An 18,459-nucleotide genomic window follows, 5' to 3' on the forward strand; every position below is an offset into this window, starting at 1 on the left:
TTTTCTGGCCAGAGTCGGTGTATATTGGCCCTAATTCGCCAAACATCTCTATCGAAAAGGACCATTAGAAAATTTCTGATGGTCCATCAGGTTGATGGTCAGTCATATTTTGAGACATTGATGGCCTGATGGTCTGGTTGTGCGATGGTTTGATTGCTTGGTGGTTTGATGGTCTGATGGTATGTCGTATTTTGGGACATCTGACGGCTTAATGGTTTGGCAGTTTGTTGGTCTAATAGTCGGTATTAAGTTTAATCACGCGAATGTACCGGAAGAGCACAAAAATTGCATAGGAAAAAACTGAACTTCATTTCGTGCCCATCATATTTGTTTTAAGAAGGAGCACCAAAAGCTTTAGAATACCTTCCGAAATCCCTGTGGAAACCTGAAAACCAAGTTTATATCTTGGTTATGGTAGGTTATTCCTATTTATAAATAATTGAACGATGAATGATGTAACCGCAAAACCAAAACGAAAGAAAAAATGCGCTTAATCTATTCGCTATTTTAGAGACCCCACAACGTGCAAATTAGCTGACCTGTTGCGCTGCTTTCGACGCATTGCGTCCTCGTCGTCCATGCTGCGCACGACGGCGTTGTGCGAGACCGTGCAACATACCAAGCCTCGTCGGGTCAAGAATGCGGTAAGCCTGGTATCGCAGAATTCGCGGCTTTGTAAACGTTTTTACTCGAACAGATTTAGTTCACCCTACCCACCCGCCTAATAAATAAATTTCCGATTAAGCAAAATGCAATTTTCGGCATATTCTCTGCCACTTACATTGTAAACATGATCTACTTGGCATAAAAAGAGGGTCAACAAATTGTTTCATCAACGAACCAGAGCACAATTTAAAGCAAAACTATGGTTTCAAGATCCCACCTGCGTCTGAAGAAGGAACTTGTAGCCTTTTGAGTATCCTAGTACACTTTTTGAGGCGGATTAATGTGGATTGAACACTCCGCTATTGAGCCACGCGGATGTCAATTTTCCTCAGTGAATGTAATTCTCGCACAACGCCGTCGTGCGCAGCATGGATCATTAGCCAATTCTGGAACGTCCCGAAGATGGTCAGGTTCTTCCCTCTTCCTAAGGATGTTATGAGAAGCACCATCAGCCTTTTTGACGTTCTAATGGTCTTTCCCCGGGCAACCTCAAAACGTTTCGTTGATATTTTAGCGACCACCAGAAACGTTTTGACGGTCGGTGAGCTAGCGGCAGAAGTTTTATTGCTCCGTCAGCCACCATCAGATATTGTTTGATGGTTTACCCGAAACCATCAAGTAAGCCTGTCGGGCTATCATAGAAGACTGATGGGCCATCAAAATGTCTCTTGAGTCATCCAGAAGGTCTGTTGGGTCATCAAGACTGTGTGGTGGGTCGCCAAGAAGGTGTGATGGGCCATCAAGGAAGTATGATGGGCCGTCAACAAAGTTTCATGGATCATCCAATATTTATTACGGTCTCTTCGATTGGAAAGTGGCAATGTTAGGCTTCACTTTTGGTTGTCCATTTTTGCAAATTAGGTCCTAAGTTCCGAAGCAAGTGCAAGATTTAGTCTTCGCTGATGGTTCTTCGGTTTATACGTGCCATATTTCGCTCATGTCTGGCACTTTGGTGAATCATGTGGCGAGCCAGAGAAAAGCCAAGGAGACTCCAAAAAGCACTCTGGCATCAACTAACACCTTAAAGCAAAACTTATTAGGCACAAGTTAGGCTCCTAGGATTGCCAAGCTTGTGCCAAGTAATGCGTTTATTTAGTGCGCTACTTAGGTTTATACCATTTTACCTGACGAAGTGAGAACGGCAGCAAGGAATTTCAGTTGTCCCGGCTTCCTACCTTCGACATCTCTTGCACCTCAAGCGCTTGCGCGCAGCCAACACGCTGCCTATTTGGCTGCACGCCGTGCTTTCGCTATACATTACAAATAATCATGAATATGCCTTAAACAAGGATGAAACAGCTAAATAATGTTATGAGCATTTATGACAAGCTACGAGTATTTGGGTACGAATATTCTACAACGGATAGCACAATTCGAAATATAACCGGCCAAATGTTACCTCCGCTAGCTTTTTTCAAATAAGCAAAGAGCGAGAAAAAAAATATAAGAAAACATTTTGGCCCAATTTGTTTGGTGGGTACGAATAAAAACGTCAATTACTCAGGGTGCCCATAACGTATAGTGCTCTAAACCTCCCCCACCCCCGTCCACTCATTTGTTTGCACCATCGAATCAGTGAAAATATTCGTACTATGTTTCTAACTCGCTATACTAAGTGCGCATTACACCCTCGTTTGCACGTCCTCCATCTAAACCGTTATTTTACACATACTACAGCTTGAGAGTATACACTACTCAGGTGTACAATAAGTATCCTTTAAATATACCATTAGGGTTCTCCATTTGAAATATGGCAGTGCCTAGATGTTCCATAACTTATAACCACTGGAATATGTTTAGCTATTCTAACATTGCCAAACATTATGCAGCATGGAAAGAAAAATGTCACATTGTGTGTCGTTAACCTTTTGTTTTCCGGTTTGATCTTACGAATCGGGTTTACCGGACGAAAAGAAAGGGATCATATATTCTTATGTTCTGGAATGCATTGAGATAACTGCTCGGAACACTATAAAATATTGGATGCTAAAGCCATTCTAGATTAAATTTAATGTTTTTCATGTTATTTTTATTAACAATTTTTATATATTTATTACTCTATTCCCCTCTATCCTTCGTCCGTAAAATCCTTAGTCTCACAAACTGCGCAAAATTATATAATTAATTCATAGACAATCTGGTTAATTAATATTAACCAGAATTAATCACACAAACGGCATATTGGGCTTGTAGGTGAGAGAAATTAGTGACAAAGTAAAAGCGTCTATTGAAAAAATGATTAAAAAGAAGAGCTGGATCGACGCAACAACACAAGCGGAAGCTCTAAAAAAGGTGGGTAAAATGTGTTCGTTCGATTAGCAAAACTGAAAAATGCGAGCGCCTATTTTTATGTCCCTCTTTTACAGGTACTCTACATGCATAGCATGGTTGGTTACCCTAATTGGGTTAGAGATAAAGTTAAGGTTGAACAGCTATTTAAACACGTGAGTAGCTTATGGGAGCTATATCCTTTACGTTTTCACCATAGCGCACAGTCAGCCAGAGTTACATAATAAAGTTTTGTGTCTTCGAAATTCTGTTTATGCTGCAAACATGTAACATACTCTTAGGAAACTTTCTGTACAAAATAATTAATGTTGCCTTTTAACAGGCTGTCTCGGTATTTCTACCCCGTAGGTTAAAAGCTTCAATTTAAAAATGAGTTACATTGAAATATCTATGCTTCTCATCTCAAACAATTTGCGTGTGAACTACGAAAAAATAAAGCTTCCGGTGCAATCGGATGAAGAGTAAGTATACGAAGTCTTAGACTGAAACTTATTTATAAAAATGTTCGATTTGTTTCAATTGGGATTAACTTCACATGAATAGCATATTTACTAAATATATTCGGCCGAATTTGCATATAATGGAAGCGTGATTGACAACTTTAGTCATGGAATTTACAACACGTTTCATTTATTCAATTTTCATGCTATAAATGACTACAAAATAAAAAGCAGGGAGTCTTGTGAAATAGTTTATATGACTGTTTAGCTACGGTTATAGTACCAAGTTTAACAAATGTTTTTTTTTTTTTTTTCAAATGTACGCAGGGTTCACACATTTCACACGCGTTGCGCCCTGCTTAAATCATTTCTAAACAATTGTTATATTACTATTATTAGGAAAGGGGCCATAGTTGAAGATTTGAATGTAGCATTATATGTATTTGTATAAGTTTTTTCGTACCCGTAAGACTTTGTTTCCAGAAATCACGAACAATGAAGTGGAAATAAATCAGTAGACTTTGAGTTTTTGCTCGATATATAAATTTTACAAATCTCATAACAAAAGTGATCGCACTTTAATTAACTTTTATGTATAATTTGATGTTTGCTTAAGTAGAGCACACTCATAATGGCTATTTCAGATGGGACAGAGATTTCGCTGACGTTAATGGGCAGTACAAGCCCCAGACAAATTCTTTTGGTAAGTCCAGCGAAATAAACCAAATTATCAATGGCCATGCAGTTTTTGGGCACGTGATATGAAATGTGATTTAGAAACATGTTCCACACAAATACATGTCATTTTAGGCACAAAATTCACAATAACAACAGTTGGGCACTTAATATAAATATATTCCTAAAGTAATTAAGATATACCGACTAGACACATAACTAGTATTTCTTATATTGCATTCCAGTTGGATATGTGTACATTTTAGGGGAGGTGCCTGCGTTAGCTTCGTTTGTGCTGGAATTATAGTGCGGAAGTTTCTTAATTCCTGATCGAGATTATATCACACTTTCTAGCTCTGTATGCCGGATTAATTCAGGAGCCGCTCTACATACAAGGTGCTCCCATGTGAGTACAAATAAACAAATATTTATGGTTAATATCGTTGCTAGTCGTTCTTTGCTGGGACAGCACATCTGTTTTGCTGCAGTGTTTTAGGAGCCACTGACCTATCAAGAATGTTACAAAACTGTGTCTTGGCGATAAGCAGTCAAAACTTAATTGATATAATGTCAAATGTTTACGTCAGCCTTTTCCTACAAGATGAATTGAGACAGACTTTATTGGCGTTTGCACCGGTTAATACACTTCTTTATAATTTTCTCTAGAGCTGTGAATGTAGGTTCCGTCGGATGGTTTTCAGGACATGAACTCACTCACGCATTTGACACTATTGGTATGTATTTTTAGTACACTTTGTAGTACGCATCAAAAGGTTTCTAACATCTCAAAATGAGCCTTACCATCTTTTTGATTGATATTTGATGTAAACCTTCTAATCGGGAGAGCTCTAATTTCTGTAAATTAAGGCGTCATTTTTTGCCTATTTTTTAATGTAAAAACAAATATGATGGGAATATACAGGGTGTTACTTTCTTTACTTTACAAAATCCTAAAGTCTGCATTGCACAATAAAAAAAAATGTTTATGTCGTATTGGACTCCCTTCCAAAGGACTGAGGAAAAGTAATAGTGTCAGGGTTAAAAAACGGAACAAGAAAAAAAAAGATAAAGATAAGAGGTACGGGTGTGTCCGCAGGGGGCGATTCAGGGGGGGGGCGGGGAGGGGTCCGGATGTCCTGACCCCCTCTTGAATTCTGCATGTGTAAATATTTAGGGCGTGGAAGCGGCAAAAGGGGAGGGGGCCCTTAAGCATATGATACACTGACCAACACCTGACCCCCTCCCCCCCCCCCCCCTTCAAGAAATACCTGCGTCCAGCCCTGTGTGTGCGAGAGGTTTTTGCTGGACTAGACGGTTCGACTTCGGCTCAGCCCCTAAGGGAGTGCACAGGTGGCTGGCCTCGCCCCAGCCCCACAGGGAAAATCTGGAACAATACTGCCCGAAAGCCAACGTTCCGAGGGAAGCCCGTCGGCGATCCGCTACCACGGCGACGTGACTCAAGGACTCGACAAAAGACATCCGTCGTTTGTCGAGAGTGGACATGCTTCTCCGGAGCTCTCGATTCCTCGCGCCAGGAGCAATGTCGAAGGGAGGGCGGCGTCGCCGGCGCCCACCGGACAGGATTCAGCGGAACCTTTTGACGGCGACTACAGGATGCAGCTGCCCCAACTCCCGCGTGGAAGGCGGCTGGATACGACGGTGTTTCTGCACGGCGACCTGCGCAGGAGGCCGTACCGGACCAGGTCGCCGAGGCGCTGAAGGAGTCCGTGGGTATGAAGCACGGGGTGGAACTGGGAACCTTCAAATACAACCACGTGCTGATTTGCATACCCGACAGCGCCGAGGCGAAGGAGCGTCTAGCTGCGTTCAAGGAGCCGTGAAGGGAAGAAGGTGCATCATTATCGACCCCAACCAGACAGAGGTGACGCGGCGAGTCCACTGCCTGCCTACCTTCGTGACAAACAGCGAGGTCGAAGGCGCTCCTGCCTCTTTCGGCAGGATGAAGCAATCTACGCGGTAGAAATGGCGGGCATCAAACGGCGCATACGAGGTGCACAGCACAACGAGAAGTGTCATCCTCGTTCTCAGCTAGGGGGTCAACAAGGAGAACCTTCCTATCAGGCCTCTAATGTGTTGCTCTCAATGCCTGGCCGACCGCCGCTGTGTCTCCGCTGCAATGAGCTAGGGCACATGCGGAGGCAGTGCCAGGCTCCTTGGTGCTGCAGGGTGTCATGGATTCGGCCACGTCGAGATTGAGTGGGTGCCGACATACGCGGCAAAAGCCAGGGTCTAAGTGAACGCGGCCCCCGACGACGTGCTTTTGGACGCCGGTGACGAGGCAATACAGCCTGCCTCCACGGAGTCGCTGCCGCCGCACGACGCCGGGGATGCATCGCAGGATTCAGGCGATCATCCGGAAGTGATGGCAGGAGAGTTCGAGGTCAAGGAAGACAAAGAAGAGGTGGCACAGGTCGAGACGTCGTACAGCTGACAAACGGACCGGCGGCATCCGCAGTAGCAACCGGTTCAAGGCCGGCATCGAAGTCAGCCGCCCCTTCAGCGGAGGCAGCCGCTCCGTGCAAATCTCCCAACCGAGCGGCCCAAGTGCAGCGGAACAGCCCAAGGTCACCAGGGTCGCTAAACTCGTCAAGCACAACTTTGTGCCCGAAGTTTGCGGAACGCGCTAATTGGACTCTCGTGACGCTGACGTCGCGCCGAGCGAGGTGTCAATCATTCGAACGCTCATTTCTTTGAGAGAGGCAGAATGTAGCAAAGTTCATCGAGGCGCGCGTGCGGCGCGTGAGGGGCGCGAGGAGACCGCTGATTGAACGGCTTCGCCGATGACGTACCGCCCATTTGTCCCTACATCCCTACGCCAAGCTAAAATTAATGCTTTGCAGATTGTCCCTAGGCGACCTGCTGGCGCTCAAAATCCCTCCGAAGTTTGTGTAAAAAAGAAACCTCGTTTGTCGAAGTTGTCGCTGACGTCAAAGTGACGTTTCTGAACTTTGCGAGAGCCGTGGTTTGAGCTCGAGATCTTCGCTTCGGATCGAGGCGAAGTTGAACTTTGTCAACATGGCGGTGCCGTACGCTGCGGCCGAGATTATCTTACGCCACCGTCGGCGTCGCTACTGAGACCACCGGGGACGCCTTTCAACTCCCCGACGACGACATTCGGCGACAGTACCGGCTATCGAAAGCCGTTGAGCGTTGACTCTGCGACGAGCTTCGTTCGGCGCCCGGACCTCGAGGCGGCGGACAATCGCGTCTACCGGCCATGACCGTGGAACAACAAGTTTTCTGCGCGCTGCGGTTCTTCGGAACCGGTAGCTTTCAAGGCATGGTGGCGACTGACGAGCACCTGTCAGTCTCCCACATGACTATGAGCCGGGCTGCCAAAGTTTTTGCGGGGCCATCGTTTTTTTTTTTTTTTTTCTGTAATATCTGAAGAGGTACTAATAAGCTGGTATACAATTCAAAATGTTGGGAAACAAACAAGAACCGGGGTAATTCTTGGGTAGGGTTGAGTCTCCCGGCAGCCGGCAGAATTATTTCCCCGAAGTTCTACTGACAGTCGTCACTCATTGGCGGTCAAATCAGTTCATCGAACGACTTGTCATCAACAGGTCGTTTCATCGGCACGCAATGTAATCACATAAAAGAGATTTTTTTCCGTTAGAGGTATATACACATTAAACATTTTCACACCTTTATATGTGTAAGTGGGGTGTCCCATAACTAACACCTTAATAAGTGTAGCGATGGACCTTATGAAAGAAATGTAAACCTCACACCTTTAAAAATGTGTGATTTTTTAAACACGTTTCTTAAAACGTGTGATAATGCGCTACACCCTTTTATAAAGATGTAAAACTACAATACTCCTTCTCGTCAGGCTATACATTTAAGTGGGGTGTCCCATAACTAACACCCTAATAAGTGTAGCAAAAGACATTATAAAAAAAATGTAAACCTCACACCTTTAAAAATGTGTAATTTTTTAAACACGTTTCTTACAACGTGTTATAATGTACTACACCTTTTTATAAAGATGTGAAACTACAATACCCCTTCTCGTCAGGCACGTAGCCAGGGCGGGGGGGGGGCCATAAGGCCCGCCCCCCCCCCCCCCCCCTTGAAATTTTCCATTTTGCTGGGGTCTCCTCTCCCCCCTCCCCCTTATAGAGCACTTTGTCATGGGCTCCCCCCTTAAACACAATTCTGGCTACGTGCCTGCTTCTCGTCAAGGTGTAATTACCACAGTATATTTCTTTTTTTGGGGTGTACACAGTGGCCCGGGACCCAATATTATGACTGAACAAATAAATTACACAAACGAGTCGCCGAAACAGCACGTTGCTTCTTGGCGAGTGTCGTGGCAATTTCGGCCGAAAACCGGCTTCAATATTGGCCGGATGTACGGTTTTGCGCCTCGACCTGACATCCGGTAGGTATGGGTGTACCGATGCAAATAAACGATTTATGTCTGATAGCACTGGCACCACTGATTTCTTAGAAGGCTAGATCGCGGATAGAGGCCTGTATTGCTGGGGTCGAGCGGCATTACCGGCAGTCATCGCTTGACACGATCTTATACATGCTACAGGAGAAACGGGAAAACTCAATTTTATTACGTTAGTACACTCTAAATAAAAAGGGTATCACCGTACACACTTTTGTCCCATATAATACGCACCAAAACTTCATTTCGGCGTACAGCGCCCTATAGTCGAACAGACGGCCCCAACTTTACGAGGGGCTTGATAACGGTGCGATATAACTTATTAAATCGCTAAAGTACGTATCAAAGACCAAAGAAAGAAAACACGGAGTTTTTGCAGTAGGGCCAAGAAAACTCCGATAATCTTTTTTTTTTTAGTTGATATTACGTACATTGCCTACCTTAATAAGTTGTACCACACGGTTATCAAGCCCCTTGTAAACTTTGGGGCCGCCTGTTCCATTATAGGGCGCTGTACGTCGAATCGAAGTTTTGGGGTGTATTATATGGGACAAAGGGTGTAATAGTACACCTTTTTTTTCTAAGAGTGTAGGTTGTTCTCTACCATGAAACTTGTAACGTGTTTCCGCAAATAACAGTTAATATTGTGGACAAGAATATTAAACGCGTTAGAATACCAATCTTGTTTAACTAAATGTTGTGTGGTTGAGGGTCGAGGGCGACTTTGTTGGGCGTTAACTGTCATGTGTTTAATAAGACAAGGGCTACCGAGAGTTATTGTGGAGTCATCCGTGATTTCGGAGTCATCAAAGCTCAGCAAACGATAAGTTAGAAGGCCTTTACTGGGGACCTTCGCATCGTTTTGACCGCTTGTACATAGTACTTCATGGTGAAAGCTTTTTCTTTGAACTGCTGTGAAGGCTTCCGTGACAAACTGAAACTCGGAGCGTGCCGTTCAGTTGCTGAACGTGCCATTTATTTAGCAACCGAAGGAAGCGACGTCGGTAAATTCAATGGTGCTCCGGCCGATTTTTTCTTTAATCGATGTTCAAACGCTTGACGAATGTCTATTTGATCTCCAAGAACCCGACATAATCATCGCAGCACATCATAAAATGCTCGCCCTCGAGCACCGCGTACACGCTTCCAATTTTTGTGTTTCTCCCTTAGACTTGCGTGTATTGCCTCATGGTGTAATAGGCCAAAACAACAAGGACGAAAACGAAGGGAGAACTAGACAGGACGCGGCGTATTGCCTGTCGTCAAGCAATGGCCGCCGGCGAGGCCAGTGACGGGCTCCCGATTCGCGATCCAGACTTGCACTGTGAGAGTTCTAATGCATTACACCCGCGGAGTGCTGCACGGAGAACAGGCCCCGAACGAACTTGCCGAATGCACCGAGTGCAGACTGATGCTGTCGCCATAGATGCTGTAGAAAAGTACCGACCTCAAACTGAAACTAGCGCCATTTTGTTCGACGTGATGGGTGGGAATGCGAGAGTGCCCAGTCGCTGCCATCATTTATCTATAAACTTTGGTTGCTGCAACGTGGAACTTACATTTGCGATGACTTCCATTTAAGCAACTCGGCTGTCAGAGATATCTACAGACGGCGTTAAGTTTCCGAAACCAGCTGACTGCAAAACAGCATACACTTGAGAAAATTGATGGCACTGCACGCTCAAGGGCTTGCTTCGTTTTAAGCATAGTATTATGAGTGAACCACTGAAAGGATACGGCTTAAATCTAGTTCTTTGGAACATCTAGCAATACCTTTCGTAAAACTTTTTATTTCCCTGGTGAGGGCATTGAGAACGAGAGCTATCTCAAAACAAAATATGACGGGGCAAGATAGCTGCCGTTCAAATATGACTTTGCTTAGAGTCTCGGGCAACGTCTCCATGTTTAGCTTTCCCGGACGCTGAGTGAATGAGTCACAGGTTTCTGCTGTGGGAGCTTTGTCGAAAAATGTTCCACTTTTCACCCATACACAAATGATGCTAGATCTCGCGGCCTCTGTAGTTGTCCTGAGCCTTTCATTACACACTGGTAGGTCTCAGCGTCTGTACGGCAACAAAACGACTCAAATTTTGCAAATGAAACACGGGCCGTCGATTCCTCCCTTCGTCAAATATCAGACGCTTACAATTCAAGCTTGCGTTTTAGTTTGTGGCCCGCGGGACGCGATTTCGAGCAGAAAACCAACTTTTTCTTTCAGGTCGGTTGTGCGAATGCCGCATCGTAGCAGACGAACTCTCGTCGTCTGCTCTCGCTCCTTGCCTGGGCGAGGCATGACGGGATTGTCGGCGCTAGAGAGCACAAAGACAACGTATAGCGAGCGGCGTGAACGCTCGCCTCCCCGCGCTGTCTCGTGCTTTCGTGCACCGCCTAGGGATCGCGGGGGATTTTTCTTCAAAAGTTGCGAAGTTGAGCGCGCGCAGGGATGAGGAAACTTAGTGGCGTTCTTTTGGTCACTCCCCCCGCTACGTCAAAAAGCGAAGAATGTTTTGCTCCACGAGTTTAGCTATTCAAGTGAAGTCTACAACAGGAACCGAAGAAACGTAGTATTTCCCTCATTCTGATGAGCCCGCCCGTCTCATACGCCAAAACTGCCCTCTAAATTATTTGTGTGTGTGTGTGTGTGGGGGGGGGGGGGGGGGGGTTAGAGAAAAGGATAGTACGCTGCAGGTAAACCTTTTAGATAATAATGTGCAATGAGCGGAAGAGAGGTGGCAGAATTTTCATGAATGTGCTGAGTTTACGCTGAAAGTTTCATAGCTTTTCTATGGCTTACCTCGTACTCCCACAAAACGTAAAAAGTCATCTTGGTTCAGATTACACACGCGCTACAAACTGTTTTCACTTAAATGCCGTCTCGGCCAAAAATACAGCTACCGAACTAGATATGTATTTTGACTAAATTTATAGGTTATCTGACGCAGTTATGCTTACCGAAACCTGGTATACGGATGAGTCGGACGTATTTCCTTTACCCCTTTACCGTTCTTACTACTTAAATCGCGTTGCCAAACGGGGAGGAGGTGTGAGCATTCTAATGAAATAAGATATAATCTGTGAACTGCTGGATAAATACTGTTGCATTACTCATGATTATAAAATATTGTGCATTCGTAACCACCAAAATATTTTTGCTGTAGTTTACCGCCCTCCAGACGATAATGTTGAGTCGTTTTTTTTTAAGTTCTTTCATGCTTTTTTTATTTTTTTAGATGCTTTTTTGGTATTTACCAATTAAGGTAAATATAATTTCATCTGTTCTGGTGACTTTAAAGGGATACTTCAACGAAATTTGAAATATTCTCGTCGTGTTCAAAAATAGGTTGAATATGACCCACAATATCAGTAAATGACAATCGCACGTTTGTATTTTGAGCCTTCTGGCTGTATTTTTCGTTAAAAACGGCCCACTCTGGCAAGCGCTCGGAGAAGGCCCAGCGAAGACCACGTGACATCCAACTAAATCGTGACGTAGGTCGACTCAGGACAAGCAAAGCTACGGCGAGGCTGACGTTCAGGGGATGGCCTAGTCCAGGGGTGGCCAGGCTGATCCGGCCTAAGAGCCGCAAACAAAGCCACGATACCTCCAAGAGCCCCGGGGAGGGGGGGGGGGGGGGGGGGGGGCAAATGTTTGTCCATAGCAATAAACGAAACTCGAACTACTTTCAATCTATCCGAGTCAAAGGCAGTCCAACTGTACGTAGAGTAGCAGTAGCACAAGACTGCCAAATCGGAACCTGCCTTCGATTTAAAACGCGTTCCATTTCTCTTTTTGGGGACGTGCTTCTGTGACCGGCAGGGAGCCGGGTAAGGGGAGGGGGGAGGTTGGGGAGGGAGCCGCGAGCCGCACTGTAACATGGGAAGAGCCGCATGCGGCTCGCGAGCCGCAGCTTGGCCACCACTGGCCTAGTCGTTCCAGCCACCGAAGCGGCTGCTTTTGTATGAATTTTGAGTGAAGGGTTAATTTTCTGTAATCTTGTAGGGGGACAATAGCGACTTCAGCGAAACACAAAAGGCATTCTCGGGAAGAGGGGAGTTCCTCCTGCCCCTCTTCTCGCGTCGTGGCCGGAGGCGAGACAACCTCCGTCACTAGCTGTCAAGGTTCCTAGACGGGCATTACAAGCGAGGCGTTAGCGATATCCACCAGGTGCTCTTTGCTAATCGTTTAATTTGTTTTATAATTCCTTTTCGTGACTTTTTTAACAAGATAATGGTATGTTCGATGTGATGCTGCTCCTTTGAACACGTATAGACCAAAAAATGAGCGCCGAAATTTTGTTGTAGTATCCCTTTAACATAGATATTAGTGCAGACAAGAAAGTAAAAAGAGATATGATGTCGCTTATAAATAGGAACGGTTGTAAAAATACTATTACTAGACCAACCAGGAGTGCTTTGCATACAGAAACTACAATACACCTATTTATAGTCAATCTTCTACTTAGCGACATAAAAAGCGGAGTCCTTGCGTGTTATCTGAGCAATCATCTCCCAATATGTATAAAATCAAGAATATATCTCAAAACAGAACCAAAACACAACCTATATTATTTCAAAGCATTGCTCTAGATCGGTTGGATGCGGCTTGTGAGGATGTTACCAACACCGAGTGGACCGAAGTATTTAGTGACGACGACCCGATTGCTAGAAGTTTTATTTATAACATCACGCGATCAGAGGTAAAACAATTTCGGTACTTTGCTTATCTCAAAATTTCGCTTATCTCCAATTTTTCCCCGGTTCTTATGACTTCGAGTTGACGAGGTATTATTGTATATACAATTTATAGTATTATAGACTTAGCAATACATTCAAATTGGAAAGCTACGGAAACACGCGTTTTCTTACGAATTTGGGACATCTATCTGGTGAAGGAACCGGCTTACCCCACTCGTCACGCAGAACATTGGGAAATGGTAGCGCGGAGGACAAATTACAGCTCTTAGATGATTAGATATACGATGCCTAAATTGTTCAACCAGTTTGATGCCAGTTAGTTGGATTTGACTAGGATGCTATTTAAAGCAACTTAGAGAATATTTTGTAAGCCTAGATAGGTAAAATGCCAGTGATATGGCGGTTGGTTTAATATTTCTAGGATTATTCAATATTTTATTTGTGTGTTGTTTGCGTATATGATCCACCCGTTTTGTACTTTCGCAAGAAGTGGCATTTTTTTTTTTTTTGTAACTTTGCTGTTGTGCCTATGTAGGGGGTTGAAGGCCTTGTCAAACTGTATTTCACAGCTTGTGTCCTCGACCTCCACCATCGATGTAGATGGAAATAAGCGAATTATTATGTAAGTTTAGACACTGTACTTTTTTCTTTTTTTTTTGTGATATGCATATTTTTTAGGAGTGATCTCGCCCACACTTAATGAAAACCCCCCTTATACGTGTATAAAATATTTCATTAGATTTGAGAATACATGACACGAATGTATGCTGTGATTTATTCTTATATAAGTTATGTTATTACACTGCGGTAACAGACATGCCCGTCCCTCACGGGTCATGCACCACGCCCATTCGACCAGTTCGTGCCTTGGAAGACTCTGCGCTATTACCTTATAGGGTGTTGCAGATAAAGAAAAGCACCACAAGACCCGCCCACAAAGCTCCGTGCTCGGAGTAGTTTTTTTTTTTTTTTTTTTTTTTTTTTTTTTTGATTTGATTAAAGTGAGAAGAGTAGATTATTTTCTCGAAAAATGCTTTCCTGGTTTTATAAACCTTCAACAAACTTTAGTTGTGTCGCAAAATAAAAACTGAATTTTGTTTCCACAGCCACGTAGCCTAGTCCTTGTGAAATCACGTAGTGTAAAAATAAAATGCTAGGACGTCTCACGATTTAGTTGCGGAAAGTAAAATAGCTCCGATTTCTCCTTGCGGGGAAACTCTGCGTATTTCAAGATGATGAGACGAAATGTCTTTGTTATCCCAGGATCTAGATACGATTCAACTGGCCGGTATCGTGACTGGTGGTCTGAAGCTGTCCGCAGTTCTTTCGAAGTCCAAGCTGACTGCTTTCGTGACCAGTATTCGAAAATATATGACAGGGAAGCTAAAGAACACGTAAGCATAATTTTCAATCGAAGCGGCAAGAGATTGCGTGAAAGCTTGTAAGCACATTGAAAAAGAGACCGGGAAAAGTGTTGAATATGATATCGCCGAGGTGTTTTAAAGAAATACTAAGATGGTAATTTATCAGGACACAAAACAATTCCAAGGTTTTACTGATATACGTTTACTATTTCAAAAATTGAGGACTCTAAAGTAGTTCTCATCGTATTAATCGCTCGTAGTACAATTAATATGGTGAGGTCGTGGTTGTGCAAGCGTCGTCGGGTGTAGCAAACTGCCGATCGTGGCATACAACACATTCGCCCTTGCGCTGAGCTGCGATTGGACGTCTTGTACGTGGCGTCCCGATTTGAGCAATGTGATTGGAGCTGTTATAACATGTAGATGACGACGCAGGGGCAATGTTGGTCACCGAGAGTAATGTTTCGATTTCAGTTTGTTTTGAGCTGTAAATATAGATTGCGCGAGAAATAGTACAGTTTTAAGAAATTACGTAGCACCGTTTATTACTACCTCGGGATATACAGTATAATGAACCATTAACTCAAACTTCACTGGAGTTACATTTTTAACACAGTCTTATTACCGCAATCACCGATTAGCTGCAGCATTCACATATCAACGAACTGCTACAGAAAGGCTCGCAATATTGCCTGTTAATGGTTTTAATGCCGAAGACTCGGTGAAAGAAAGCACTGCAAAGGCTGGAGCGCGCGAGCGTCTTGAAACGCGGCTTGAGTCCCGCTCAGCTCGTGCGCTGGCTTTGGCAGTGCTTTCTTTTCGCCAGTATCAGCTGAGACGCTGTTTGTAGCAAGTCGGCCCCAGAGCCGTATATGTAGAGAGAGTGGCCATTCGTTGGGAAGTATAGGAGACAAATGAGGAGGCGCCATTGGCCGAAAGTGGGCGGGGCGTGTTCCACGCCGTCTTCAGAAATTCGAATGTGACCAACCAGAAGCCGGAAATAATACCCTGGCGGTGGTCGCGAAAAACAAACCTGATAACTGCATTGGATTAACCCTCAATGGCTGAAAATATGGTACACGTGATGTTTCAATCACGCTCATCCAAAATGATGGTGGAAGAGTGCGACTAGCGGAACGATCGACATAATCCGTACGCCAAACGGCAAGGGCCTGGAATCTGCCGTCCGAGCGGTCACACTCTGTCCGAGCAAAACAGAGTTGAGCGGCGCATTCGTTTCTTACATCTTTCTGCATGATCATGATGAAAACAACAGGTGCACCCTATTTTCAACCACAAAGAGTTACTACACTTTACTCTTACGCACTTATTAAAACCATATACGAACATAGACCTTCGATCAGAACTGTTTCTGGCTACCACCGCTAGGGGATTCTTTTCGGCTTCTGGTTGATCAAGAGAGTATGCCAAGACCTCTTTCCGAGTCTGCCGCACGCCCTGGCTCTGCCCGCACCTCCCATTGACCAAACTCTCTACATATACGGCTCTGGTCGGCCTCTGCTGCTCTCGGCGCCGAGGATCATGGCGCCGCCTTAGTCATCTACATCGTCGGCAGCCGCAACCTCGGCAGTAGCGAAATGTGACTCTCTACGCCAGTACACCGCAGACGAACTACGGGAGCGGATAGCAACATTCTTGCTTTCGCAATCACAGCTTATAAAAAGTACTTAGGTGTACTCAGTTCTTTTTTTTTCTTTTTTTTACGGAAATTTCTTTTGTCTTGTTCTACTTGTGACAGATTTCACTCGAATCTCTAAAAATTGTTTATAGAATAATCTAGTTCAATATTATAAAACCCATTAGATCTGCGTGTCATAAAACACACACCGAGCGCCTTTACCCCTTATAACGAACACATCATAAAAGGCCTTTAAGAGTGCTTCAACCTTGCGCACAAAATGCTTTTTGAATGCAAACCTTATTGACCACACTATTTCAGTGTACGTTTAAAATATAAATACATTAGTTGTATATTATGTGCCAGATATAAATTATTTTAATTCCGATTAAATAGAATCACACGAAGGATTCGCTGCAACAATATAGTTCTTTATGGCGTAAATATAGCCCATGTATTGTCGTGTTGAAAAGATGCGGCACTAACTGAAATTTAATGAAGTGCTAAGTTTGCAAGCATAAATATCTGGCGAGATTTTAATTTGGAAATGGTCTTGGATTAGGCTGATAATCAAATGAATTATTTTGGCTCGTTAAGTGTACCTAAAGTTCCAGGACATGTTCCAATTAAGATCAACCGTACAAAGTCACGTGCGGAATAACAATAAAAAAAGTTTGTTTGTTAACTTTAAACGAGTCAGTGCCAAAGTTATGCTCCCGCCGAATAAAAATTCCTTCGTATGATTGTTTTAACCGCTAAGATTTCCATTAGTCTTGATATCTCGGACTGCAGCATTACATGTAATTCTTCAGATTAAAAGCTTTTGTTTCATTTTGTCCGGTATTTTGGACTCTGTAAAAGTGTTATTTCGATGACGACTTATTTTTCGACTTATTTGTAACAAAACAATTTGTTACAAATAAGAGAATAGATTTAGTGTATGCAGCGTACTCTATAAAAATTGCGTAGTCTAAGACGTGTTTGTTTATACGAGGTGCAAATAGCCGCCTGTGTTGAAGGAAAGCTATTAACGACGACATCCCTCTACAAGAGGTTCTGGAAACTGACCATATCAAAATTTTTTTTTTTAAAGTGACTTAGCACTTTATTAGAGGGGAATTTTATTTTATATTTAGTTTAACGCAATATATGTGAGCACCGAACCAACTCATGATTGCAAATCAGTGCGCTGAAATTAAGACGAACAGTGTTCAGAACTTCTTACACTTCCTTTGGGCTAAATGCAATACGAAATGCTTCTATTCTACGTATATTTCCGCGTGCATGATCGAGAAGCTACGCTTTTCCGTTCATCCAGAAGATTCGCGTACATTCTTACCCCGAGCGTAAACGATAGGAGGTAAGAATGACCTCGCCTAATCAGGCTCGCCCTAGCTCTTGGTCCAACATTCTATGTGGCTACGTCGAATAGTAGATAAAGAGCCGTGCGCCGTATTGCCGATTTATTCGCTGATTCTTTCTCGCAATTGCCAACTGTTACGCGACGTACTGTACAATTGCCTCGCTGCTGCATTCTCGACGTGCGTTCTTTTCCGTTTTTGGCACAATTTAGCCCACAATAAATCTTTAGTTCATTTCATTTTCTTCTGCCTCTTTGTCTGTCATTCGTCACAAGGTGAAATCCATCTAGGCGGTGTCTATACAAGATTTCGGGCTTGCTCTGACTAATAGTTAGTAAATTGATCAGTTAGTTTAAGGGATAAAAAAACTTACGTGTAAACTAAAGCGCTGATTATGTTGAATATATTGATTTATTGCTTATTGTGTTTCTGCGCAGCTGCGTGGAGTCCGTACAAAAGTCGAAAATATTGCGGATAATGGTGGCATCCGAGCAGCTGTGAAGGTGGGTCTTTACATTTCTACTGGGCTTCATGCATGTCGAAGATTGTGAATAATAGTGGAGCTTGTAACAGACATTCAACATACATTTTTCATTAGTTATTTAAAAAAGTGGTGGCACATAAAATTGCAAACAAAGTTGTACCACGGTATGTTTTCAATTTCACTGGCAAAAATGATGTTGCGAAGAGTCATGAACAGAAAGCAACATCCACATAGATAGACCATTATTGAATTCGTTGTGCTAGGTTTACGTTTAGCCAAAAACAGCCAGCATGACACGAACAATTTTTCATTTTCAGGCCTTGAAAGCGATAATAAAAGAAACACCAGCCGCGGATGTGAAGCTTCCTGGCCTAGAGCAGCATTCATCACGCCAGCTACTTTTTATTTCGTTCGGAAATGTAT

The 18,459-nt window shown here is 43.7% G+C and overlaps 1 protein-coding gene across 1 annotated transcript in view; it reads left to right on the forward strand.

Moving 5' to 3' along the window:
• LOC115332177 (neprilysin-1-like) overlaps positions 1-18,459 on the forward strand; it is an 81,424-nt gene that overhangs the window by 56,479 nt on the left and 6,486 nt on the right. The window contains exons 10-18 of the mRNA XM_040216234.1: positions 2,860-2,958; positions 3,033-3,110; positions 3,304-3,416; positions 4,040-4,098; positions 4,425-4,476; positions 4,737-4,804; positions 14,452-14,582; positions 17,990-18,055; positions 18,354-18,455. Coding sequence (XP_040072168.1) covers positions 2,860-2,958; positions 3,033-3,110; positions 3,304-3,416; positions 4,040-4,098; positions 4,425-4,476; positions 4,737-4,804; positions 14,452-14,582; positions 17,990-18,055; positions 18,354-18,455 — 768 coding nt within the window. The remainder of the gene's footprint in view (positions 1-2,859; positions 2,959-3,032; positions 3,111-3,303; positions 3,417-4,039; positions 4,099-4,424; positions 4,477-4,736; positions 4,805-14,451; positions 14,583-17,989; positions 18,056-18,353; positions 18,456-18,459) is intronic.

This window comes from Ixodes scapularis, unplaced genomic scaffold (genome assembly GCF_016920785.2).
Source record: "Ixodes scapularis isolate PalLabHiFi unplaced genomic scaffold, ASM1692078v2 PGA_scaffold13__105_contigs__length_92229423, whole genome shotgun sequence".
Taxonomy (NCBI): Eukaryota; Metazoa; Arthropoda; class Arachnida; order Ixodida; family Ixodidae; genus Ixodes; species Ixodes scapularis.